Source organism: Haliotis rubra, unplaced genomic scaffold (genome assembly GCF_003918875.1).
Source record: "Haliotis rubra isolate DU_JTF1 unplaced genomic scaffold, ASM391887v1 Scf61, whole genome shotgun sequence".
Lineage (NCBI taxonomy): Eukaryota > Metazoa > Mollusca > Gastropoda > Lepetellida > Haliotidae > Haliotis > Haliotis rubra.
In genome coordinates this window covers 1,804,780-1,831,860 of record NW_025767313.1, presented here as the reverse complement: position 1 = coordinate 1,831,860, position 27,081 = coordinate 1,804,780, and the positions used below count along the sequence as shown (strand labels likewise).

The following is a 27,081-nucleotide window of genomic DNA, read 5'->3' as shown; positions in this document are numbered from 1 at the left end:
TGGAATGGTGGGTTGGGGGGTGGGTCGAAACATATGCTGTATTCATTTATGTCTACCTATACTACTGACAACAGAAGGTTAGGTATATTATTGCTATTTGTACTAGTGTACACAGTGTGTGAGTGAATTCATCTTTAATGCCACATTGGCAATATTTCAGCCATACGACAAGCACACAGACTCCTGCATAGTTTACCGACTTGTCACAATTTCTCAACTGACTCAAATTAGGGCATAGAATGTATAAATCTGCCATTGTATATATACTCTTGAAAAAAGTAGGGGAACTTCATTTTTAATTTACGATTGATATAATTGGGAGATATATCGGAGTCAATCATTGTTGATATGATAATAATGAATGTTTGGAGAGTGCATCACCACAGTTGTTTGTTGGTACAGGAATCGCTCTTGAAAGATGATTGGTGTATGACGTGAAATGTGCATGTGTACGATTGCCATTTTCAAACAAAACAAACACTAACAGCTGTGTGATGCAAGATGATTGTCAAAATTAATGGTCTACAGTGACTTATCGACCTTGTTGATAACCGTCAAAATCAAGAATGACACCCAAAGCACGTGTATGGGGCGACTGCGTTTTGCACGTGCATCCCATATCGTTGGTGGCGATAAAGAGAAATGGTAGTGTTTCATAAGATGTCTTTGAGAAGTTTGATAACGCTTATACTTCCCATCCAAATTGAAAGTTCAGGTTCCCCTACTTTGTTTTGAAGAGAAAACATCACGCTAAATGGAATACGAATCATGCTGCAGCAACAATATGCACTTAAAAGCCTGTAACTTGGATTACCCGTTACTAATTACACAATATTTATCTTAAACAGTCAACGTTGGACCCAACGGATGTACTTAAGCTTCTTCGACGAACAAAGAACATTCGCAACGTCTGCATCGTAGGCAAAGTAGGTGTAGGCAAGACCTCGTACGCCAAGGACATCATAAAAAAAGCCAATGACAGTTCTCGGGGTGGTGCCAAGGTGGACAGACAGGGAGGAAGGAGGGGGAATGGAAGGGGGAACTCGTCCACATATCACGATGATGGTGGTACTGATAGTGATGATGAAGAGGAAGATGAAGACACTCCACAAGGAGTAACGACGTAAGTTTGTTAATCTGTTTCATTCATGTTTGCTGGAAAATGGGAAATAGCTCTTTGTAACTATTACTTTCTGTTACTTAATTTTAAAGGCAAATGATTCTTTGCGATTTACGTAAATGTAGGTAGACAATGAGTTTTGGCTATAGGCCCAAAATAGCTTTTTTCGGCAAAAATAGCTCTTCCCAAACTGTTGAATAATCCAGTTACCCGGTATATCGTATCCGTTGTTAAAATATATACACCCCGGACCCATTCGACATTAAACTATGGTTTTGAAAAATATAACAACACTAAAATAGATTACCCAATGCCATTTAGAAAGTGGTCAAATGTGACTCACGTTATATTTGGCATTACACGTCTTTCTCAGTGAAGTACAGATTCTAGTTCTCTTGTTAGGTTGAGTCCCATCTGGGATTCGAACCCACACTCTCAGAGTCACATAATATCCAACACACAAAGTCAGAGATCTAACCCACTCAGCCAACGCTATGTTGCTAAAACAGACGTCAATCAACTTACACCTTTTTATCATGATTGAAACAAGCAGCAATATCGCCAGTGGCCTTTGGACTTCCGCATGCTGTCCCAAACACAACAAGAACGTCCTACGGCACAAACACTTCCCCCAACGTCGTATTAATCAGGAAAACAATTATTTCAGCTGAAATAGTCTCGTTTGAATAAACTGAATGCGTTTTTTATTCTAGATACGTGCCAAACTCGAGTTCAGGAGAGAGCTTTTGATGTGTTGTTGGTTTTGAAGGTCATGCGCGAGATAAACTGTGTACAAAATGGAATCAGGATCCCTTGTGAAGTAACTTCGGTGTAGTTGGGTACACGTCAATGTGACGTCAGCATTTTATGAAGCTGTGCCAGTTTGGATTTATTGCACACAGCATTATTAAGAAGTACCTATTTTGTGGAGATTCACGCCTTCCCCAAAACAAGGGTGTTAACTACCTAGATAGTAATATAGAGTTAACTCCCTTCCCTCGGCCAGCTGGGAGATTCACACATAGACAATACTCAAGTAATTAATAGGCTTGGATGAAACATGCGAATCATTACTGTGTATTATTCCGTATCTCTTGTAATCAAATACCAAACTCAAATCGACAAACGCGTTTAATTTAAACACACTGGAAGACAAATAAGAAGTCTGATTGATTAATCTAATCGATATACTAAACAATAGGACCGTCGATGAATATACGGTAAGACCTGCTCATTACATAGGCACAAATCAATAAAATCGTTTGAAAGAATGCAGTTAAAGGTTTATTGATTTATACCGGATAAGAAACAGTGATGGCGCTCCTGTTTTAATTGTCATTGTGCAGTCTACCAACCCGACCCTTGTAGTTATGTGTTGTTGTTTTCTGGTTATGCATGAATGATTTTAGAGTAGGAGACCATGGCAGTGAAAACAACTCAGTTTCTGAATTAGTCTTACAAACGCTAAGACAAATATATCCAAGAAAGCCCATGGAAGTCTTAAATATGTGGTTAGTCTAGATTTCCACAGTTTCAGGTTGAAAATGAAGAAAGTCTCTGGGCTCCTTTTCATCATATTATTTCATCATTATTTATTAACCGTTTATTCTGTAACATTTGTTCATTTCATCAGTCTATTGGTGAATCGTAATGTGAACGTTATGCTCAGTACAGGAAGTTGAGAGATTTGGGGGCGGAAGTGTTATGGCTTGGGGTGCTTTCTGTGGGATTGCCCGTTCCGACTTCTGGTTATCCGTGGGAACCTTAATGCTGCAGGTTACCGCGACCAGGTGCTAGCCCCCGAACGTATTCCATTCATGACCTCAAATGGTCAAGGTCTGCACTTTCAACATGACAATGCCAGACCCCATGCAGCCATCTTGACCGGGAATTGCCTGCAGAAAGCAGGAATGAACGTTCTTTGCTTGCCGTCAAGGTCACCTGATCTCAATCCAGTCAAGCGCATCTGGGATGAGCTTAATTAATTGGTAGAGGTCTGCGCAGTCTCAGAAACCAACCCCAGAATTTGCAGGATCTTGGTGCTCCTTTGCAGGAACAATGGCGCTGACTCCCCAATAATGTGTTTACACGCATCAGACAGTCCATGAGCAGGCGCCAACGCACAGGGTGGCCACACACGCTACTGAACGTTTGAAACATCAGATTTAATTTCTTGTGACATGGCACTTTGTTTACGCCTTTTGTTGATACATTCTGTAACCACATGGAACCGGTTTTGGCATTGTCATTATTCTCAGTTCATCCTATCGACCATAACAAATAAATGATAACTGTATACCACATTCCTGTGCCGTTTCTTATATATATAATTTAATATGTGATTGTGAAGTTTCTAGTTTGACTCAGTATAGTAGATTTGTTTTTGTTCCTATCTTTACTGTGCTGTTTCTTGAAATGAGTATGGTAATGCCAGCACGATAAGGTGAGACACAGACAGGATGCTTATTCAGCCGTGTGTTACAACAGACAATGCAGGCTTTGGTTGTAGTGACTTGATACCAAATCTACAGGAGGCAGACTTGTGTAACATGACTCCCAATTCCGAAATTAACAGGAACGCCGTCCCACATAGAGAACGACGCTTGTCACGACTGACTGAACTGTTGTGTGTTTAGATACATTTCAATACGTTCAACCAAACTTCACTTTGTAAAACAGCTCCTGGATTCCTGTATGAAATCTAGTGATATAAATACCACCGCCAACTTAGTAATACAACTGTATTGCCCGAGAGGAAATTTGTTTCACACCTGATGCTTTGAAAAGATAACAATAGTCTTGTACAGGGGACAAACACATTTAGCAATTAAACATAGGATTTAAAGAGGTATTTGACTCAAATACAAACTAGCAGTAACAATGTATGCTGAGCCTGCTAAGTAATGAGGTAATATAATGGCGTTTTAAGGTGGATGGCAATTAGTGTTACTTATTTAAATTAGCAAATGAATGCTTTGCTGCTGTTACTTCTAAAACGAGGGGTTTAAAAACGGCGTCGGGATGGTAAAAATGTGTATTCAGCTCAGCTCGAAATGAAAGCAAATGTTTACTGAGAAAACAAAAGTTGAACTCATTAATAACATTGACGTTCATTTGGGAAGGGAAACATTTCGAAATATAGTACATGTATGTATCCACATCGGCACGAACTGAGCTCTTCTTCTTGCGGATCTGTTTCTTTATCCAGAATTTCTGTTCAAAATTGCGAAATGAAAACAAGGTAATTTGGCCAAGAGCTTTAACTGAAGCTTTAGATATACCAATGGTCTGACAGACAAAGCTGAACTGGACATAAAGCAGACCTATTCACCAAGATTTTAAAGAGGGTCTAACGTTCTTCTATCAAGGTTACAACATTCAAGGCCTCAGAAAAGCTTACGAATTGATCTTCAGTAACCGATGCTTGTAGTAAGAGGCGACTAACAGGTGGTCAGGCTCGCTGACTTGGTTGACATGTGTCATCATATCCCAGTTGCGTAGATCGATGGTCATGCTGTTGATCACTGGATTGTCTAGTCCAGGCTTGATTATTTACAGACCGCCGCCATATAGCTGTAATATTGCTGAGTGCGGCGTAAAACTAAACTCACTCGCAGTCACGTCAAATGTAGTTGCTACCCTGTGTTCAAGGTGCACCAGCGTCTGTTACGAGATACGGGATGATGACACTAAGCTGGTGACTGACTGGGACACAGACAGCAAGGAGTTTCTCATTACTCTCATTGACCCAGATGGTCACGTGGACAACACATCAGAGGTCACTTCCGCTCTCAGAATCACTGATGGATGCATCGTTGTTGCCGACTGCGTCACTGGTAACATGTTCAATTATATGTAAACAAATCAGCAAGTAATGCTTTTGCTATAAAAACTGGGAACGAGAGTGACACAATTGAAATCCATTTGTTCTAAAGTATAGCACAACATCAGGAGAACGGCGCCTTCACGTCCAGAGGATCTGCTAGATGTGAACTTGGGGAAAAAGAGTGAAAATAATAAAGATTAATCACGGAATCAGTATTAAGTTCTCGAATTAGTGTCAGCTATCAAGTTTCCATTCGAGGCACCTTAAATCACCAGACTTACATTATTCTGCTATTATTAGCGGTACTGGTCTTTTTCTACACATATACTCTGCAAAAATAGAAACGCAAAAGTGTTTTAGATGTATACTTCATGTGCTGCCTAAATAATGAACAGATCATAATCAATTGTTCAAGTTGTCACTGGCCGAGGTTCATCATGGTACGCATGAAACAATTAAATGTCTAGATATCTTGTATGGATCCATTAGAGTCCAGAACTGCCTAGCAGTGTCACCTAATGGAACCAATCATATTACGAATTGTATCCTTGGGAATGTTCACCCACTCTTCCTGCAGTGCTTCTGCCAACTGTTTCAGGATCTGTGGGTGGTGCTGACGTGATCGCAGAACATTCCATGGATGTTCGATTGGGTTTAGATATGGCGACCTTGTGGCCGTTGTCAGTCTTACCGTGTTGCGTCAGGCTGTGTCGTCATAAAAAAATGACGTTTGCTTGTTGCATAAGTGGAAGGACATGTGGCTGAAACATTTCATCTGTGTAACGTTGTGCCGTCAAATTGGCCAGGGTGTGTATCACGTCTGTTATACTAGTATGCGAGATGGTGGCCAGTCGTGGCATGTTTTCACTTGCTGTACAATTGTGATGACAGACAAAAGATAACCCACTGTTTTCATAACCCAACAATTCATGTTGCACCTTCATTTCATGTTGGTGGGTTTTGGCCGCTAAGATCCCACGTGGTTGCAGTTTTGTATGTCCCATCTTTTCGTATTTTTTTGCCGTACTTTATTCTTCACACACAAATCACAATCAACTCGACATGTGAAACTCATTTTTGATATTCTTTCGGTATTAATGTCAGGAAAAGTCCGTCAGAGATTTCAATTTTTTTTCTACTTTTGCGTTTCTTTTTTCAGAGTATATTTTTTTTCTATCTAGTAGTTATAACACTGTGGCTATGAGCGAAAAGAAATTCTATTTCTGCTCAATTAGTTCACATTGTCATACATGGCACATGACGTCCTTAACACGTCAACTTGATGTGAAGGTATAGGAAGTCCGACCGAGGCGCTATTGAAGCTGGCGTTTGTGGAGGAGATCCGCCCCGTGCTGTTGCTGACCCGCCTGGACGTGTCCATAGTGGAGCTGGACCTGGAGCCGGAGGAGCTGTACAAGCTGCTTACCAAGTATGTCTGGACTTTTAACAGGATCGTCGAGGTCTATGGCAGGCCGGAATACAAGGTAGGCAGCAAGGCATCATATTGTCAAGTATAGCTAGGTATAATAGTGAGTGAGTGAGTGAGTAGAGTGAGTAGGGTAGGGTGTGTGTGTGTGTGTGTGTGTGTGTGTGTGTGAGAGAGAGAGAGAGAGAGAGAGAGAGTGAGACATTGTACATACTAATCATAGGGGCACCGATGGTCCATAGTGTGTGCAGACTCAGGTCTGTTTTTGGGAGTTCATACTTCCCGGTTGTCCGCCAGACATCTGGACGATGACTGTGACTTTTGACCAATAAATAATGATCCTCGTCACCCCTCCCACACTGAGCTGAAACTGTGACAATACTAATACTGTTCACAGTGGCGTCAAAATCTTCCTATCATATTTGTATAATACTAGCGAAATCGCTGATTTGTATTACAATATCGAGTACAGACGACTACCATTAATTCTCGTAACCACGGCACACGTGAAGATCTGGGTTAGAACTGGTCTTCAGCAACTCGTGCTTGTCGTAAGAGGCGGCTAACGGGATCGGGTGGTCTGGCTCGCTGGCCTGATTGACACATGTCTTTGCATCCCAACTACGTAGATCGATGCTCATTGGTGATCACTGGAGTGTCTGGTCAAGACTCGATTGTTTACAGACCGGTGTCATACAGCTGGAATATTGCTGGGTGTGGCGTTAAACAACCAATAAGCAAACAAACATCTCCACGACATTGGTATATAACCTTGGTGACCAGTAGAATGTCATTACTTGTCACGTATCCAGATAGTATACAGTTTAAAGTTTCAGATGAAACGGATTTTTTTATTTTTACAACGTGTAACTGTTCCATAGCAATCGTTATGTGACTATCACTTCAGTTGATTCCTGAAGCTTCATTGCATTATGGGGAGTCGGGGTAGCATGGTTAGTCACCTGGGTTCGATTCCCCACATGGGCACAATGTGTGAAGCCCATTTCTCGTGTCCCCCGCCGTGATACTGCTGGAATATTGCTAAATGTGGCATAAAACTCCCCCACTCCCTCATTTCATTATGTGATAAACTCACACGTGATTTTATTTGTACCAACGTTCGTTAATGTCGCTTGTACCTTAGAAATGAATCAAATCAGCTAAGATATCTTTAAAACATATTTGGAGGTTCCCCTTACATAGACAAGAAAGTACCGTATTTATCCTATGCCTGGTTTTGAACGGAACTGCAGGCCATTAAGATCTCCCATGCAATGTTCAAGTACGACCTGTGCACATTTCCCGCTGCAGGTATCCCCTGGTGACGGATCAGTAGCGTTTGGCTCGGCATTGCAAGGATGGGCGTTCACCGTTCACGAGTTTGCCCGCATGTACACGGGGAAATTCAGGATCGAGTTCGATGACATGAAACAGAAACTGTGGGGTAATAACTTCTACAACCAAAGAGAAAGAAAATGGACTACCAACGAAAGCCCTAACACAACCCGAGGTTTCATACAATTTGTGTTGACGCCAATATACACAGTGAGCACTCCTATCTCAATCTGGAGGCCTTGAAGAACCCTCTGAAAGTTACTACTACCCTTTTTATATCAAATGAGGTGCAAACAAGCTTAAAAATATTTGGCTCCCTCTTTCCCGCTTCCCTAATTCCATTGCTGTCTGTAATCCTTAAGTCACTCGGGTACCATGTGATGTCGATTTAGGGAGATAACCGTTGCAGCGCTTTCAAAATCTATATATTCCCCCAATGTTTACGATAAATATATGTGATATTGTCATTTTTCTTATCGTCAATACTTCACGGGCTTGTATACACTACGTTCTTACGGTTGTGTCTGAGTATTCTTCTCACCGTCAATACTTCACGGGCTTGTATACACTACGTTCTTACGTTTGTGTCTGAGTACTCTTCTCATCGTCAATACTTCACGGGCTTGTATACGCTACGTTCTTACGGCTGTGTCTGAGTATTCTTCTCATCGTCAATACTTCACGGGCTTGTATACGCTACGTTCTTACGGTTGTGTCTGAGTACTCTTCTCATCGTCAATACTTCACGGGCTTGTATACGCTACGTTCTTACGTTTGTGTCTGAGTATTCTTCTCATCGTCAATACTTCACGGGCTTGTATACGCTACGTTCTTACGGTTGTGTTTGAGTATTCTTCTCATCGTCAATACTTCACGGGCTTGTATACGCTACGTTCTCACGGTTGTGTCTGAGTACTCTTCTCACCGTCAATACTTCACGGGCTTGTATACGCTACGTTCTTACGGTTGTGTCTGAGTATTCTTCTCATCGTCAATACTTCACGGGCTTGTATACGCTACGTTCTTACGGTTGTGTCTGAGTACTCTTCTCATCGTCAATACTTCACGGGCTTGTATACACTACGTTCTTACGGTTGTGTCTGAGTACTCTTCTCATACTTCATCGTCAATACTTCACGGGCTAATAAACACTAGGACTACGTACATCCACCACGTGTCCTTTTTTATCAATCATCAATGTTTCACACACTTCTGTACACAACATATTAATCACTCTATACAATCTAATCATCAATACTTCACGGGCTCATATAGTCTTTGTTCCTTTACCTTCCTCCTGTACTGTTGGCAAGGCTGTTCTCTGTATACCCTGGTCGAGTACATGAAGTCCACCCGTCCTCTTCTCCGCCGTGGTATTGCTGCAATATTGCCTTCACGCCATATTCCTTTCTCACTCCCACACTGTCAGCGTACATTTAGTTGTGATAGTCTTCGATATCCTGCTTGTATGTCGCTCATCTGTTTTAGTTATTCAACGTATGTACAAGGAACAGCCGAGATGATATCATCAAGTTCGCTGTCACCATGAACTTCTATCTCTCCGACTCCGAGAAACAACTCAGAAGAAATGACCTTTTACTTGTAGGTGATTTTACATTAATGTATAGTAGTAAGTGAAGTTGGTATAATTACACACACAGAACAGAACCGGTAGCCATTGCATTAACCAGCTTGATTTGTACAGTTATAATCATATGATCTCTTCCTCAAAGCATCATGTGTAGAAGTAACGTCTGTGATACATAGGGGATCATTATATATGACGTCGTTTTATCAACGTACTTCAGACATTACAACTTTGGTGTTTTGATCCTTGACCTTTATCATATGAATACCTGTGACAGGTACTTCTGAAGAAGTGGCTTCCCGCCGGTCAAACTCTCCTGAATATGATGGTGTTCCACCTGCCTTCCCCCGTCACGGCCCAGGAGAGGAAGATGGAGGTTCTGTATGAGGGAGACCTGACGGACGAGTGTGCCACCAGTACGTGTATTCTTCTGTCACTTCTTGCTAGGTCAATCCTTCAGAGCGCCCCTTACATTTTATAGATGCCTCAATCCTTTGATTCTTAAGCATAGGTGTCTCTTAATCTTCAAGCTGTTTGCTGACTAATATTCCAGTTTTATTTACCAGTCTCAAACCAATTCCCTTATGTCAATGACGTATTCCAAACCGATTAGGGATGATAGTATACATGCAGTATTTCTATGTATGATTCGATCTGCGATACATTCAGACACACTCAGCAAGATGTCCACATCTCCCACACCTTCATATATGAGGTGACTAGACAGGAGGGTGAATGTTTGGTTTGCCCGATCCAGTTATATATATGTGACCGTGATACGGCTGGACTATTGCTAACTGCTTCTACACTCGTTCAAATCCTGATTTGTCAAAATGAGAAATCTTTTTATGTAAAGATGAAGATTGAATTGTCATACATTGATAAACGATGGATGTTTGTGTCATGCAGGTATGAAGCAATGTCTATGTGTTCTGTGGGTATAAAGTAGTGTCTGTGTTCTGCAGGTATTTAGCAGTGGCTATGTGTTCTGCAGGTATGAATCAGTGTCTGTGTTCTGTGGGTATGAAGCAGTGTCTGTGTTCTGCAGGTATGAAGCAGTGTCTTTGTTCTGCAGGTATGAATCAGTGTCTGTGTTCTGCGGGTATGAATCTGTGTCTGTGTTCTGCAGGTATGAATCAGTGTCTTTGTTCTGCAGGTATGAATCAGTGTCTGTGTTCTGCAGGTATGAAGCAGTGTCTGTGTTCTGCGGGTATGAAGCAGTGTCTGTGTTCTGCGGGTATGAAGCAGTGTCTTTGTTCTGCAGGTATGAAGCAGTGTCTTTGTTCTGCAGGTATGAAGCAGTGTCTTTGTTCTGCAGGTATGAAGCAGTGTGATCCTAAGGGCTGCCTCATGATGTACATCACCCGTCTTGTGCCCTCGGAGGAGGACGGAAGCCTGTACGCCTTCGGTCGCATCTTCTCCGGTTCTGTCCGTTGTGGCCAGATGGTTTATGTCAAAGGACCGAAATCCATTACAGGGAAGAAAAACGAATCCAAAGAAGAGACCGTAGAGAGGTATTGTGGAGTTCAGACATTTTAGTTCGTATATCTATCGTCAGTCCAAACAGAGATTGTTATGTTGCTTGTTGATCCTTGAGGAGTCTTAACGCAACGTGAGTATAGCAAGAGCACATTTAAATATAAAATCTTCTGTACTTCTGAAAAAAGTTGTCATTATCAGACGACACAAACGGTCTTCTAAATGTGATATAAGTGCATTTTTTTTTGGTTCTGAGATGTGTTAAATGGCTGTGTTAATCTGTGTCCGTAGTTGAACTTCTCTGGTGTGTCTCTCCAGATCACCATATGCTATTCTGTGTTTAAGTTCTTGTTTGCGTTCCTCTTTCTGGAAAGGGCGAATTGGACAATTGTGAACCAATGACGTCATAACAGTAAGCCAATAATTACTGACAAGCTTTGACATATCCACATCTCTAAAATAATGAAAGAAACAAATAAACAAGTCATACCTCAACGACGGGATCAGCTTGCCCATGTGAAGGTCAAGGTTGTGGTTAATTGGTAGCTGCAAGGGTATAAATGAACATTCGACTACGTGGCAAGGTGACCGTATGTGAAGGTAATGAATAAACACGTATGACGTGTAAATTCGGTGCATCTCTGCTGGGGATTCTCTTTCCAACTTTCAAGCTCAACATCCGAGGTCAAAGTCCACTTGGTTATTATTCTAATGGGCTGTGTTTTAGTGTGGTCATGATCTACAAGGACGACCCAATAGACATGGACATTGTCCCGTGTGGAAACATCTGCGGCCTGTTGGGAGTGGACAAGCATCTGACAAAGTCGGGGACCATCACGACCAACCAGCACGCAGACACTATCAAGGTAGGTGCTTGACCATCACAGCGAACCAGCACGCAGACACTGACAAGTTAGGTGCTTGACCATCACAGCGAACCATCACACAGACACTGACAAGTTTGGTGCTTGACCATCACAGCGAACCAGCACGCAGACACTGACAAGTTAGGTGCTTGACCATTACAGCGAACCAGCATGCAGACACTAACAAGGTAGGTGCTTGACCATCACAGCGAACCAGCATGTAGACACTAACAAGGTAGGTGCTTGACGATCACTACAAGCCAGCACGCAGACACTATCACGGTAGGTGCTTGACCATCACTACAAGCCAGCACGCAGACACTATCAAGGTAGGTGCTTGACCATCACTACAAGCCAGCACGCAGACACTAGCAAGGTAGGTGCTTGACCATCACTACAAGCCAGCACTCAGACACTATCAAGGTAGGTGCTTGACCATCACTACAAGCCAGCACGCAGACACTAGCAAGGTAGGTGCTTGACCATCACTACAAGCCAGCACGCAGACACTAACAAGTTAGATGCTTGACCATCACTACAAGCCAGCACGCAGACACTATCAAGGTAGGTGCTTGACCATCACTACAAGCCAGCACGCAGACACTAACAAGGTAGGTGCTTGACCACCACTACAAGCCAGCACGCAGACACTAGCAAGGTAGGTGCTTGACCATCACTACAAGCCAGCACGCAGACACTATCAAAGTAGGTGCTTGACCATCACTACAAGCCAGCACGCAGACACTATCAAGGTAGGTGCTTGACCATCACTACAAGCCAGCACGCAGACACTAACAAGTTAGGTGCTTGACCATCACAGCGAACCAGCACACAGACGCTGTCAAGAGAGGCACTTGTTGCTTCATGTTGAAGTAAGTCCCATGCTAAATAATCTATTTTAATGTTGGCAGCACAGTTAAGGTGCTGATTGTATAAATAGTTTACGTCATAATGGGTCGCACATTTTGTATACCATTCATAATGTATGAGACTTTTTTAGTTCTAGCACGTGTTCAATAACTGTCACCTGTCTTCCATGCACAGCCAATACGATACACGGTGCCCCCAGTGGTAACCATGGCGATAGAGCCGCGACAGCCGCCGCATCTACCCACAGTGATGAAAGGCATCAAGCAGCTAGAGAAGATAGACCCCCGCCTTGAGGTAGAGGGGGAGGGGGGAAACAATTTCTGCGCGCGTGGTAATGTCGCTTAGCAGACAAGAATAGTGATGATGATGATGATGATGATGATGATGATGATGAGTGTTGTTTTACTCTGCCTTAAGCAGTACTCCAGCTATATCAGGTTGACCTATTAATCATTGGTAACAGACTAAGGCAGAGAGACCAACGACCCCACAGGAACCCGTTATCGGCATGTAGGTTAAACATGGACCATAGGTCTACACGCACGTCACATATATAAATATAAATCTTTACTCTATTTATATATGTGACGTGCGTGTAGACCTATGGTCTATGTTTAACCTACATGCCGATAACGGGTTCCTGTGCATTGTACACTAAATGATGATTATGATGATGATGATGATGATGATGATGATGATGACATCTGCAGACTGAGCTATCCAAGGAGGGGGAACTAAGCATCAGCGGCGTGAACGAGGCCCACATCAACCGAGCGCTGGAACAGCTCAGCCAGTTACTTGGCAAAGTCCAAGTGAAGACGAAGGGTCCCTTCCTTCCCTACCGAGAAACTGTGACAACAGAGTCGACAGAAATGTGCCGATCTCAGTCCCCCAACGGTAGCAACTACCTTTGCCTAAAGGCGCAAAACCTGCCCAATGGCATCACCGAAGACATTGAAAATGTAATGCTATGGTTACCACATACTGTTTCAGATAGTTTTATTCATTCATTCTACAGACTGAGGTACAGATTCATTCCTTAACAGTCATATATAAATACCCATATATTAATAATAATCATAATGTAATAATAGTATGATGTCCCGACACTGTTTAATGTGTAAGTATGATGTCCCGACACTGTTTAATCTGTTAGTAGAATGTCCCGACACTGTTAATGTGTACATATGACGTCCCGACACTGTTAATGTGTAAATATGATGTCCCGACACTGTTTAATGTGTAAATATGATGCCCTGACACTGTTTAATCTGTATGGATATGATGTCCCGACACTGTTAATGTGTAAATATGATGACCTGACACTGTTCATATGTAAATATGATGTCCCGACACTGTCAATGTGTAAATATGACGTCCCGACACTGTTAATGTTTAAATATGACGTCCCGACAATGTTAATGTGTAATATGAAGTCCCGACACTGTTAATCTGTAAATATGACGTCCCGACACTGTTAATGTTTAAATATGACGTCCCGACAATGTTAATGTGTAATATGAAGTCCCGACACTGTTAATATGTAAATATGATGACCTGACACTGTTCATGTGTAAATATGACGTCCCGACACTGTTAATGTTTAAATATGACGTCCCGACAATGTTAATGTGTAATATGAAGTCCCGACACTGTTAATCTGTAAATATGACGTCCCGACACTGTTTATTCTGTAAATAGGATGTCCCAACACTGTTAATGTGTAAATATGACATCCCGACACTGTTAATGTGTAAATATGATGTCCCGACACTGTTAATATGTACTTATTACGTCCCAAAACTGTTTATTCTGTAAATAGGATGTCCCAACACTGTTAATGTGTAAATATGACATCCCGACACTGTTAATGTGTAAATAGGATGTCCCAACACTGTTAATGTGTACAAATGACATCCCGACACTGTTAATGTGTAAATATGATGTCCCGACACTTTAATGTGTAAATTTTGGGAGGGCGTGTTCTGCTGTGTATAAAAGATAAAGAAAAATATATTTTCATAGACATACAAAGAAATTGATAATGACTGCTGTATTATTCATCTTAATATGCTGGAGAAGGGAGACACACAGAGATGATGGTGTGTGTTTCTTTGACTGCCAATATTGCGTTTAGCATGCAACATGACAATTAACAAATTAATGCTTTGGACAATGTTTTCCCACTATACAGCACTCTTGTTTGTGAGTCGGACAATCGATCCTGATATCTTTCAGCTAATCAATTTCCCAATGGGGGTTCAGGAGCGTTAACAGATTCACCATTTGTCCTGGGAGGACACCACTTTGCATTAACATTTAAAGCATAATTGAAATACTCAGTTCAGTTAAACCACTTCCGGCGTATCATAAACTTACGTATCACTCGGGAATAATCGATTAATCGATTTCTGAGGCATGATACCGCAGGCCTCCAACTCAATGTGATCTCACTGTGGTAGGGACAATGGTGGGTGTTGCAGGAGGTTTCATGCCTGTGTAGACATCCATGGGACCTATTCCCAAACCCATGCCGCCTTAAGGCAATTGTTGAAACTCCAGCTAACCATCGAGCAGAAGACAATAGGAATCCCGGCGTGTTTATTTGCTGGGAGAAATTAAATCGATAAATGATTATTTCATTGTGGTTTGAATGTAACTTCACGGACCATCAGAGACACTCTATAGGATAGATCCTAGACTGGAGGAAGGAGTGCCTGTTGACGTACGGTTGTATATGTCTACGTCAGACAGGAGGTCGTGCGTGTATGGACACTAGTATGACTCCTGACACCGACTACATGACTTTCAATTTCAAAAAGATCGCAAAAAGAGCACATATACATAAAGAAAATACTTATGCACCATTGCTGGCACGCTCCCGCAACTAGTAAACCTTGAAATCATGAAGTGATACCCTAAATTTACATCTTATTAAATATTTATTGAACATGTTAATTATAAGGGGTTTCCTTACACACAGGGCCACATCTTTATGGTCAAGTTTCAATTAGACACGTTGAACAGATACCCTATGGGTGGTGTTGATAGACGTAATGTAACGAAAAACGACTGGTTTTGTTACATTGGTTTGATCAAAGAAGACATGCACGTTTATAAAAAAAAACATAAGCTGCCGACAATAATCAGAAATACCTCTGTCAACGCCCTGTTAATGGGCTCAGTCTTGGACTTTGTAACCATGTATAAGAATATGTAGCTTTACTGCAATGGTATAGTAATAAATATTCCCATCTTGCAAGGCTAGATCAATTTTTGAAATGATGCAAATGCCCTCGATAGAGACCCCTAGCAGTACAGTAAAACGAGGTTCAAGTGGCACTTTTGGATTTTACGCCTCTTTTACCAAACCTTTAGCAACATCACGGCTTTGGACAACAGAAATGGACCTCGTGAATTTTACCTATTTCGGGAACTGAACCCGGACTTGGCTGGATGAACATAGGCTGAAAACAACGATTCTAGGACTAATACATAACTCCGTGACACTTATATCGCGAATGTATATACATAACGTATTTCGGCGGGGACAGTGAGATTTCTTATTTTTAATGAGCGGTTATTTTGCTTGCAGGGAGTCATCACCCCGTTCCAGGATGCTAGAGAACGCGCCCTGTACTTGGACAGTAAATATAGTATTGATCTCACCTATGCTAAGAAGATCTGGTGTTTCGGGCCGGAGGGCGTGGGGCTCAACTTGCTGATGGACTGCACGAAGGGGGAGCCCAAGTACCTACAGGACATAGAACCCACTGTGATTGCAGCTTTCCAGTGGACGACTAAGAAGGTAGCTAACTTGACACGCTAAGTCTATGATGTGTAAATGCCGTTTTCAACTGTATCTCATTACTAATATTATCAATTGTTTTAAAGATATCGGCATTATATTTAAAGATCTTAACAATATTTTTAAGATATTTTCAAAAGTTGAAGATTTTTCACTTCATATCTGATATTGAAAGCTGCATTACCGATATCTTGAAATAGCATAAAATAATTCAAGATGACTTGAAATAATATATACATATCTACAAACGCATTACAGATTTCATTAATTCGTATAAGATGTATTTGATTCAAATAGAGATATCGTTAATTACATTCAAGATATCTTCAGTTCTGACTGTGACTGATATCGTTATATCAATTGGTGATATATGTAATACAAGTAACAAAAAACAAATTATTCCGGTCCCCAAAAGGGTAAGAAATGATTTACAGATATCTTGAAATACTTCCGGCTACATATCCATTAATATCCAACAAACGGTATCGTGTGAGCTTGGCTCTGTCTTTACATCCCGCAAGTTGTTGGGAAAATCATTTCAAAAAGAGAGTTATCGCCCTTTCGAATAAAATCACCTAATCGAGATTTTTTAATGAGATCTGTTTTTAATTGCCGGGTATGTAAAATTGAATTTCGGATATCATTAAAAACATAAATTTGTTTGAATATTCAATTCTATTCTGATATTTACGTCTTTTCTGAAACCAATGATCACAGATATTGGGCTTGCCAGCGTAGAAACATAACCAATGTGAATCTGGGATTCAAACCCACGATCTAAAGCGGCCTTCACACGGGAAACTAAAGTTTGACAACTCATGTTAAAATTTTAAAAGTTGTCAAACTCGCGATTTCTCACGTCAAACACATGTTGTCAAACGTTCGTGTCATTTGAGCGCCATGTCTCTATCGGTGCGGTCACATGACAATTTTGTTGACTGCGATTGGTTGTTTCTGAACAACACGCGTTTGACAACACCGAAAGTTTGATGGAAAAGTTGGTGAGAATAGAGCCCGATCCTATTTCTCGACAACAGTTTGAGAACTCTGAAATTGGTGTTGGTGGCGAGTTGTTGGAATGTTCACACTCTCAAACTCGTGCTTTAGAGTTGACTTCGAAATCCTTCATAGAAAGCAATACAGGGTTGCGTCCCTTACCATAACCGTAACGTTGGTCTATAATCACCGCGTTTGAAGTCTGTATCATTATGGTAATCGTCCATGACAAAAGCTGAGTTATACCCAACTTACTCAGATACACATTGTGTAATCTATGCTGTGACACGTCGCCTGACTGAGGCTGTTATCCGTAGGGTGTGCTGTGTGAGGAACAGATGCGGGGGTCCGCTACAGCCTGCACGAGGTCATGCTGCACGCTGATGAGGAACAGCGCGGGAACAAGGAGATATTCCCTGCAGCCGCCAGGGCGCTAAGTGCAGCCACACTCAGAGCCAAACCAAGACTTATGCAGCCTATGTTCAAGACATACCTAGAGGTGCGTCCATTCTCTTTCTTTCTCTGTTCAGTGATGTTCTTAGTGGTGCTTGTTGTTCACATACTTACAGCTCATTGTGAAACTTTCGTACCAAGGCATTCTGTGAAACAAGGGCGGTGACATTTCTTACAAACTGCCTGTGAAAATAAATTCAACCATGACTTCAGTAAACACTGGATTGTGATTGGTTAATTAAAGTCATTCAGAGGTATATAATCACGTTATACAGGTCTCTGATTTTCCGTGCGCAATCATACATGGTTTACGGTAATGCACTTTTTTTTGTCTGCCCACCAACATGGCGGACACCAAACAACCTACCGATGCATCGATAAATTACGGCTATTTTGTACGAAAGCCCAATGCTGCCACTTTTGTAGCATAATATTTTTTTTCTGATACAATTCTCGTTGCTTCGAATATTTTACTTGTTACTTCGAGTATTTTCTCGTTATTTCAATAAGTTTCTCGTTACTTCGAGTTCTTTTCTCGTTACTTCAAGTTTCTATCAAAAACTTGAAATTTCAAATATTTTCTCGTTATTTCAAGTTTCTGTCAAAAACTTGAAATTTCGAGTATTTTCTCGTTATTTCAATAAGTTTCTCGTTACTTCGAGTTCTTTTCTCGTTACTTCAAGTTTCTATCAAAAACTTGAAATTTCAAATATTTTCTCGTTACTTCAAGTTTCTGTCAAAAACTTGAAATTTCGAGTATTTTCTCGTTATTTCAATAAGTTTCTCGTTACTTCGAGTTCTTTTCTCGTTACTTCAAGTTTCTATCAAAAACTTGAAATTTCAAATATTTTCTCGTTACTTCAAGTTTCTGTCAAAAACTTGAAATTTCGAGTATTTTCTCGTTATTTCAATAAGTTTCTCGTTACTTCGAGTTCTTTTCTCGTTACTTCAAGTTTCTATCAAAAACTTGAAATTTCAAATATTTTCTCGTTATTTCAAGTTTCTGTCAAAAACTTGAAATTTCGAGTATTTTCTCGTTATTTCAATAAGTTTCTCGTTACTTCGAGTTTCTTTTCGTTACTTCAAGTTTCTATCAAAACTTGAAATTTCAAATATTTTCTCGTTATTTCAAGTTTCTGTCAAAACTTGAAATTTCGAGTATTTTCTCGTTATTTCAATAAGTTTCTCGTTACTTCGAGTTCTTTTCTCGTTACTTCAAGTTTCTATCAAAACTTGAAATTTCAAATATTTTCTCGTTATTTCAAGTTTCTGTCAAAAACTTGAAATTTCGAGTATTTTCTCGTTATTTCAATAAGTTTCTCGTTACTTCGAGTTCTTTTCTCGTTACTTCAAGTTTCTATCAAAAACTTGAAATTTCAAATATTTTCTCGTTACTTCAAGTTTCTGTCAAAAACTTGAAATTTCGAGTATTTTCTCGTTATTTCAATAAGTTTCTCGTTACTTCGAGTTCTTTTTCTCGTTACTTCAAGTTTCTGAAAGAAAGTTGAAGGAACGAGAAAAATACTCGAAACAACGAGAAGGGGACGTCCTAAAACTCGGGCCGGGCCGAGCCGGGTCAAAGTGGGCCAAGTATATAATTGGCTACAACATTGATTATCGAAAACCATGTCTACAATTAATTAATCCAGCTTACATCCATGGCAATATGGGCAGCAGGAAGCCACACACATGTGTCATAATAACCTTATTACGAGTAAATCGCCTAAAACTCAGGAAGACGAGTGGCCTGTGAAAGTGGCCAAGCAAGGTTACGTCTAAAAGAGAAGTCGTTAAATGAAACAGGATTCAAAACGTATAAATACTTCAGTCAATCCCTATATACATTTCTGTCGGCCTGCAAAGGATTTTACAAATACTACCTCAGTTCACTGTTCATCGTATTTAAAGCATGCCCACAGGTAAATGATACGATCTTTCTCCCACACTTTGACAATTGTTCGGTTCTGTTTGGCCCGGGCCGTCAAAAGCTTCATAGATCTCACACACATGTATCTTGAATTTTGTTTAGATCCATAGATCAGTATTATATCTACCTTAATATAATTTTCAATGTTACAAAATGCCACATGTAAAGATTAAAGTGAAGCCCGTTTCCCCTCCATTCCAAACATATCCAGCCTCTATCAAAAGTGTTAAGTCTCTGACTTGTCCCGGGCCATAATAAGAAACTTAAACATCACACATGGATCCTGAATTGTAGATATATCTAGTTATAGCTACCTAAACCCTCTTTATGAAGTCTCAGATTGAAGTAATTTGAACGATCACGTTGCTCAAGCGGGGCCCTTAGCCTCATTCTCCACATGTCACAAGTCATCGGACCACTGTCATATGAATCCCTTTTCTCATATTTGTTTGGTCTGTAGCGTTCCATGGCAAATATCAAACCGATACCCATCGAATGTTACCATTTAAAAGTATGCCAGAAACACAGGCGAACAACCTGCCTAATATAAGGTAGTATTGTTGTGTTGTTGTTTTGTTAACCCTTTCACGTACGAATCATAATACTATGTATCATTCACACTCCGATATGGTTGTCAACATATATATGTAGTATGGATGCACTCAGTTCGTCCGTTGCGTCAGTTTTTAAAAGTAAAGAAAGAAAAGACATTGCCCACGCAAACAAACATGAAATAATAGCGACAAAGCGCCTTCCATATCCATAAGAAATCTCTTAGAAAAGCAGAGTCGATAGTAAACGTTCGGACTATATTATGAGTATTTGTAAATATCGAGTCTAGGCCAGACAATCAATTGGTGGACATAATGACAGAGCATATGTTTATGAATTACTAGATACCAGGTGTTCTCGAAAAGGTGTGGGTATCCTGTCCCACTATATGGACATCCTAGGGAATTGTTCACCTAGGAAAGATTAGGGAACGTATGGTACAAGTCTAAATAGGGAACTGCAACGTGTACCATTTGTCACTGGTGCAAAACATTTTGAGAATTTTGCTACCTTCTGTGATGCAAGTATCTTACCTTCACCGACTGCTTAGTGGTGGCAGATAAAGCAGCTGTCAGTTGGGACAGGAAAGAAGAAGATATGGTTTTAAGAACAAATCAACATCTCGCAAGGGGAAATGGGCGTATTTCAGAGACTAGCCATTTTGATTGACTCTGTTGGGAATGGAGAGGGAATAGGGCTTCATTTTAACGGACCAATCATCTTTACATGTGGCATTTTGTAACAATACAAATTGATATTTAGGCAGATGCAATACCATTCTATAGATATAAATACAATGCTGGATAAGGTTTAGGTTTAAGGTGCTTTTGGGAGCCCGGGCAAGACGGAACCGATATCATATAGCAACTATTTTGAGGATATAGAAAAGGGGGCATCACTTTACGCAACGTGTTTGCTTCAATCACTACGCAGTAACTCTAGAAAATTAACATAGCTGTAAGAGCTTTAACCTGTATTTAAACATGTCACATTTACCCGCTGACATTAGCCAATATCCACTTCGCATTAACATAAACGGCCTGTGCTGATTCTGCATGAGGTAATAAAGGTTAATTAGGGAACCTCAATATTTTAATTAAGTAAAGAAATGAAGTCAAAACACTGTCACTTCCTGCCCAGGGCGTCACACGCTAAGAGAAGTAAGTAACCTTCTCACATAGACATATCAAGGGAAACACATAACAACAAGACGGTGTCTTTTTTACGTGACTCTTAGTATGTAGTCATAGTTTTCTTTTTATTTCATCGTTAAACATACATTTTCAATCAAACTATACATTTGTGATGGCAGGAAGTGTTTCTCCCCAAATGTGTGGATTTCGTTTTAATATTCTGCAATCCATTTTTAGTAGTACCCGGTGACCCGACCGGGCCCGACTTTTCTTGGCCCGAGCTTTAGGTACTCCCAACGAGAAGTTAATCGAAGCAACGAAAAAAATAATTGAAGTAACGAGTAAATACTCGAAATTTCAAGTTTTTGATAGAAATTTGAAATAACATGTAAATATTTGAAATTTCAAGTATTTGACAGAAACTTGAAGCAACGAGAAAATATTCGAAGCAACGAGAAACTAATCGAAGCAACAAGAAAATAATTGAAGTAACGAGAAAATACTCGAAGCAACGAGTAAATACTCGAAATTTCAAGTTTTTGAAAGAAACTTGAAGCAACGAGAAAATATTTGAAATTTCAAGTTTTTGAAAGAAATTTGAAGGAACGAGAAATTAATCGAAGCAACGAAAAAATAATTGAAATAACGAGAAAATATTCGAAGCAACGAGTAAATATTCGAAATTTCAAGTTTCTGACTGAAACTTGAAGTAATGAGAAAATATTTGAAATTTCGAGTTTTTGATAGAAACTTGAAGTAACGAGAAAATACTCGAAGTAACGAGTAAATACTTGAAATTTCAAGTTTTGAAAATACTTGAAGTAACGAGAAAATACTCGAAGCAACGAGAAAAAACTCGAAGTAACGAGAAAATTATTGAAATAACGAGAAAATTATTGAAAAAACGAGAAAATACTCGAAGTAACGAGCACATAATCGAAGCAAAAAAATATTTGAATTGTAGCAGAAAAATATTTGTGCTACAAAATCACAGTGGCATACATACAAAAGTACTTCGCATTAGCTGCTTTCCGAATAAAAATTCAGCAAAACAAATATGTTTACGTTGATTCTATGTTATGTCAGAATAGATCCAGCAATAGACTGCTACATAATTTCCGTGTTATATTTATTATCAGCTTTCGTCAACGATATCGCCACTGATCTTGATCCGGTAACGGAGGATGCATTAACATCGAACGCCGAAGAAATGTTAATGCCTTCCGTCCACATAAATAAACAGTTTGGTTATCAATTCAAACAAAATGATATTTTGAAATTTGTTGTGTTTCAAATTTAGCGGTAGTAAAACACAATTACAGAATCTGCAAACCGTTCTGTTTAGCCCAACATATTTTTTTTCTAAAAGTATAATATCGTTGAAAAAGTTATTTAGCTTAGTCATGATCCCTCTTATCCATTACACTGCTTGATCTAAAGTAGTCTATTAAAGTATAATTAATTACCTTACCGTGTTTATGCCAGAGGTACACCCTCATGTCCTGATCCATCCTTTCGGAAATATCACCACAAATCTGGCTCTTTGACAACAGACTCGCGAACATGCCAGCGAATCCGATTCAGTTTGAAGCCACTAGGTCTCAAAACACTTTCCAAAATGTAGAAAATAATATCCGTAGAATCGAATTTGAGCACAAAGTACACACATGAGTGTGTAAGAGTCACCACAGCTGTCGCACGCAGACGTAGAGGTGCGTGAAATCGTCAAGTTGACAGGGCGCAAAATTCAACAGTATCTAAATTCGGTACAACACGGACTTCTCGTTACAGCAAAAGCGCCTCTACTCTTAAATTTTGTACCAGTACCAGTAATAATTAGATATCAAAGACTATCTCAGTTATACAATCAGGTTAACCTTGCGCAAACTGTCAGAGGCTCTCCTGTCGCATCTTTCCAAATTTGCACGTAAATGTAAACAATGACTTCCGAGAAAAGGTCAAGGCCATGAGGTTGCTGCCATTATTCTGGTGGGGAAAGGGTCTACGGTGGAATTTTCAAATGTGAACCAAGCTTTTTAAACTTATTTGATATATGTTTTCCAACTTATCAGTTAATGATTGGTGATTGATGCATTGAAAAAACAAAACGTGATTTGTTATTACTGAATCTGGAGTTTGTTAGTCATTGACGGTTTGCCACCAATCACCCCGTTTCGGGCGATGCCACTTGAGATTGGAATGCGAGGCCGCTTCACGTATTGACTCGTAACCAAAGAAAGAGCTCCACCTGAAATTGTTCATAAAATTGTCATGGTAGAATGGAGATAAACCAACTGTGTTGGAAAATCAGAGGTATATAAACAATTTAGAGCTATTATAATTTCGTTATATACCTCTGATTTTCCCACACAGTAGGTTTATCTCCTAAGTATACAACCATGTTTCATAGTGGCTTAAAATGAGAAAGAAATTATTATTGAGTTTTCGTGTGTCTAATTTCTTTTGATAGGCGGTTTATGTAATGACGATGTAGGTCAGTGAGTGAGTGTGATTTTACGCTGCTTTTGACAATATTCCAGCAATATCACAAAAATATGGACACAAAAAATTGGCGTCATTGTACCCATGCGGGGAATTGAAACCCATTCTTCGGCGTGACGAGCGAACGCTTCAACCACTAGGCTACCCTACGGCCCCGATAACGATATGTATCAGGTTCCAGCAATGTTATAGCAAGATCATGGCAACTAACCGAGTGTCAGTCAGACGCACCGGTAGCATTGCTTACGACTTCAATGACACGCAGTCACACATATATCCTCCTTTTATACATCTTTTATGCATATAAGACAATAGGGTCCCTGAAACGTCTGTGCTCAAAAACAAGTCAGAAGGGAGCATAAAATAAAAATTCATTTTATTTTTTCAATGTGGTCTAGTGATAACCAAACGTTAGTAGTTTGATAGTATTACCTTTTTTTTGTCCCTGTTCCAGTGCCCAGAGTCCGTCTCCCCGGTGGTGTTCGAGGTGGTCAGTGGCCGTCAGGGCCGGGTTACCAAGGAGCGGAGTGTCAAGGATTGGGACACGTACTACATGGAGGCTGACATCCCCGTCAGCAAGGCCTTCGGTGAGTGGCACACACAACCGGTATATGTACTACTGTCTCTGTGTGGCCTGACAGGGTCTTCCCTGTTTCAGTGTGGTCTGACAGGGTCTTCAGCAAGGCATTCGATGGGTGGCACATACAACTGGTATATATGTACCGCTTTCCCTGTCTCTGTGTGACCTGACAGGGTCTTCAATGTCTCAGTGTGGCTTGAAAGGGTCTTCCCTGTTTCAGTGTGGTCTGGCGCTTGGACACTTCCACAAAACATAAAAGGTGCTTCGTCTAAATGCTGTGTTAAATCATAGGAGTTACGTCCATCTTGGAGGAAGGTTCTATAGGCAGACGGGTTGTGTGCTTTGTACTGTCCGCGGTGATTTGCACCGTTGCTTAAAATCAAACGTGTTGCTTGCAGTGGATACGTGGCCATACGTTGGTATGAAGTGATGTCCCTTTTGTGGATCATGATACACAGACTACAATGGTGTATTTGATGTAGAAATCAGAGTTGGCTCAACTTCACTCTTTTTTCTAGGCTTTGAGTTTTATCTATCTTCCAGAGCATTGTCCATTATCACAATTAGAGCGGCCACCTTTAACATCCGCAATCTGTGAAACGTTCCCGATGTTGATGGAAAACGACGTCTCTGTCACACGATTATATAAAACCGCTTTAGACTAACCTGAATACTTAACATAGTGGTGGTACAGCTGGACACTAAAACATAGGACGGGAAACATTTACAGTTTTCAACTGATATATGAAGCAATGAAACAACAACGTGTTCATTTCAGGTTTAGATCAGGAGCTCTCGTCCAAGACTGACAACGCCGCGAGGCTAGTACAATGCACGTTCGGTCAATGGGAGACGCTAGCCGGCAGCCCACTGGACTACCGCTCCAAAACCACAGCTATTATAAGGGCCATTAGGAAACGTAAAGGTTTGGACCCGGAAATGCCGTCTGTGGAAGACTTCCTGGACTGAAGGGCATCCAGTGATTCAAGGAAGCAAGTAGACCTCTGGTCTCGAAGTCACGAGATATTTGTTAAATTGTTGTGAGCACAGAAGGCGATTTTTACGTTGAGCTATCTGATCACATCTTCACTTTTGAGTAATACGTCATTTCCTCTTGGCATATTTTCATAAGCAAACATAAATCTCTTGAATCGCCGCTGTATTACAGTTTAACGTGTTTCGCTTTTCTTTTGGAACTGTGTATATTTTACGTAGGGTATTGTGTGTATAAGATATTGGTGAACCAAATGGTTGAAGCGTTTACATGTCAACGAATACACGAGTACAACTCGAGAAGGGGATTATTGTCAACTGCAATGTTATTGTCGCAGATTATTAAAACTTCCTTGAACACCTGCTCACTGTTTCACACCATCAAGGTGTGTACATGTATATTGAAGTGACCCAGAAGTATTGGGCGATTCGATTTGCTGTGACGTCTTGTTTGACTTATCAAGTCCCAATCCCATGTAACCCATGTTCACCATCAGCAAACCTCCTGTGCTGGTCAAATCAAACACCTATTTCACACGTCTAGTTTTCGATACAACACAGCTGCTAAGCCAGCTAAGCTGCACCAAACGTTTATACAAATAAATGAAAGCCAAAATGGTCCTTATATGTGCATTTGTATGTATAATGCATCCATATGCATACATGATTTACCTCACGGCCCAACGAGGACATTTGTAACTTCCAGTCTGCAATTTTCAGAGAAACACCTGTAGCAGTCGAACCACGTGAGAGAGGGGTAATAAAGACACGTGTTGTTTGAGGTGTTCCGCTGTTTAATTAGGATATAAACGTACTGTTTGAACATCAGATCAATGTTAGACCGAATTGATAGTCTCAAAATGTCATTTGAAACGAAACGCGTCCAATCAAATTCGAGTATTTCACGTAGTCATGGTAGAATTATTTGTGTTTATCTGGTCCGGACTCGATGGTTCACAGACTACATGTCAGTAATATGTCATGATAACATCAACTCACTATACGGACTCTGATATACATGTATCATTCCGATAAGTGTTCAGTGTGCCGTGAATGACCGAGCCGATAACAGAGTATTGATTTCACCTCTTATATGCGTTTTCAGTCTGTCCATTTGTGGCTTATTAAACGGCCTGAGCTTAAAGCTTTTGTGTTTTCAAACATCGAACAGTGAAAGTTATATAATGGGTGAGTCTGTTGAGTTTAACGCAACTTTCAATTGTAAACTTGTTTATCGCAGCATTAACTGTATATACATAAGACTTAGGAGACAATGTATAGTTTTGATAATCCTATAGTTCAGTCACAAGAGAAGTTCCAAAACAAGTGACGGCATAACAGACCAAGTTAACTCGGTTCGCAACGAGACATCATTAAGGGACGATGGAAGCACGGTTGGTCCACTGGTCTGAAATGTCGTAAGAGTTGCGTCCCTTGGACATGCCTGACTACTAAGATAATGGGTTCGAACCCAAGATTCACCCTGAATATAATTCTCTACACCTGGGTTCAGTAACCCATGCTTGTCGTAAGAGGCGACTAACGGGATCGGGTGGTCAGGATCGCCGACTTGGTTGACACATGTCATCGTATCACTATTGCATAGATCGATGTTCATAATGTTGAT

General features: G+C 40.5%; 1 protein-coding gene across 1 annotated transcript in view; it reads left to right on the top strand.

Annotated features, from left to right (window-relative positions):
* The window catches only part of LOC124255821 (translation elongation factor 2-like), a 31,819-nt gene extending 4,738 nt beyond the window's left edge, over positions 1 to 27,081 (top strand). Inside the window, 15 exon segments of the mRNA XM_046689755.1 lie at positions 849 to 1,123; positions 4,772 to 4,956; positions 6,237 to 6,430; positions 7,684 to 7,917; positions 9,196 to 9,309; positions 9,573 to 9,711; positions 10,614 to 10,809; positions 11,502 to 11,640; positions 12,685 to 12,804; positions 13,221 to 13,472; positions 16,106 to 16,318; positions 17,632 to 17,656; positions 17,659 to 17,813; positions 24,336 to 24,468; positions 25,240 to 27,081. Coding sequence (XP_046545711.1) covers positions 849 to 1,123; positions 4,772 to 4,956; positions 6,237 to 6,430; positions 7,684 to 7,917; positions 9,196 to 9,309; positions 9,573 to 9,711; positions 10,614 to 10,809; positions 11,502 to 11,640; positions 12,685 to 12,804; positions 13,221 to 13,472; positions 16,106 to 16,318; positions 17,632 to 17,656; positions 17,659 to 17,813; positions 24,336 to 24,468; positions 25,240 to 25,430 — 2,565 coding nt within the window. The 3' untranslated portion in view covers positions 25,431 to 27,081.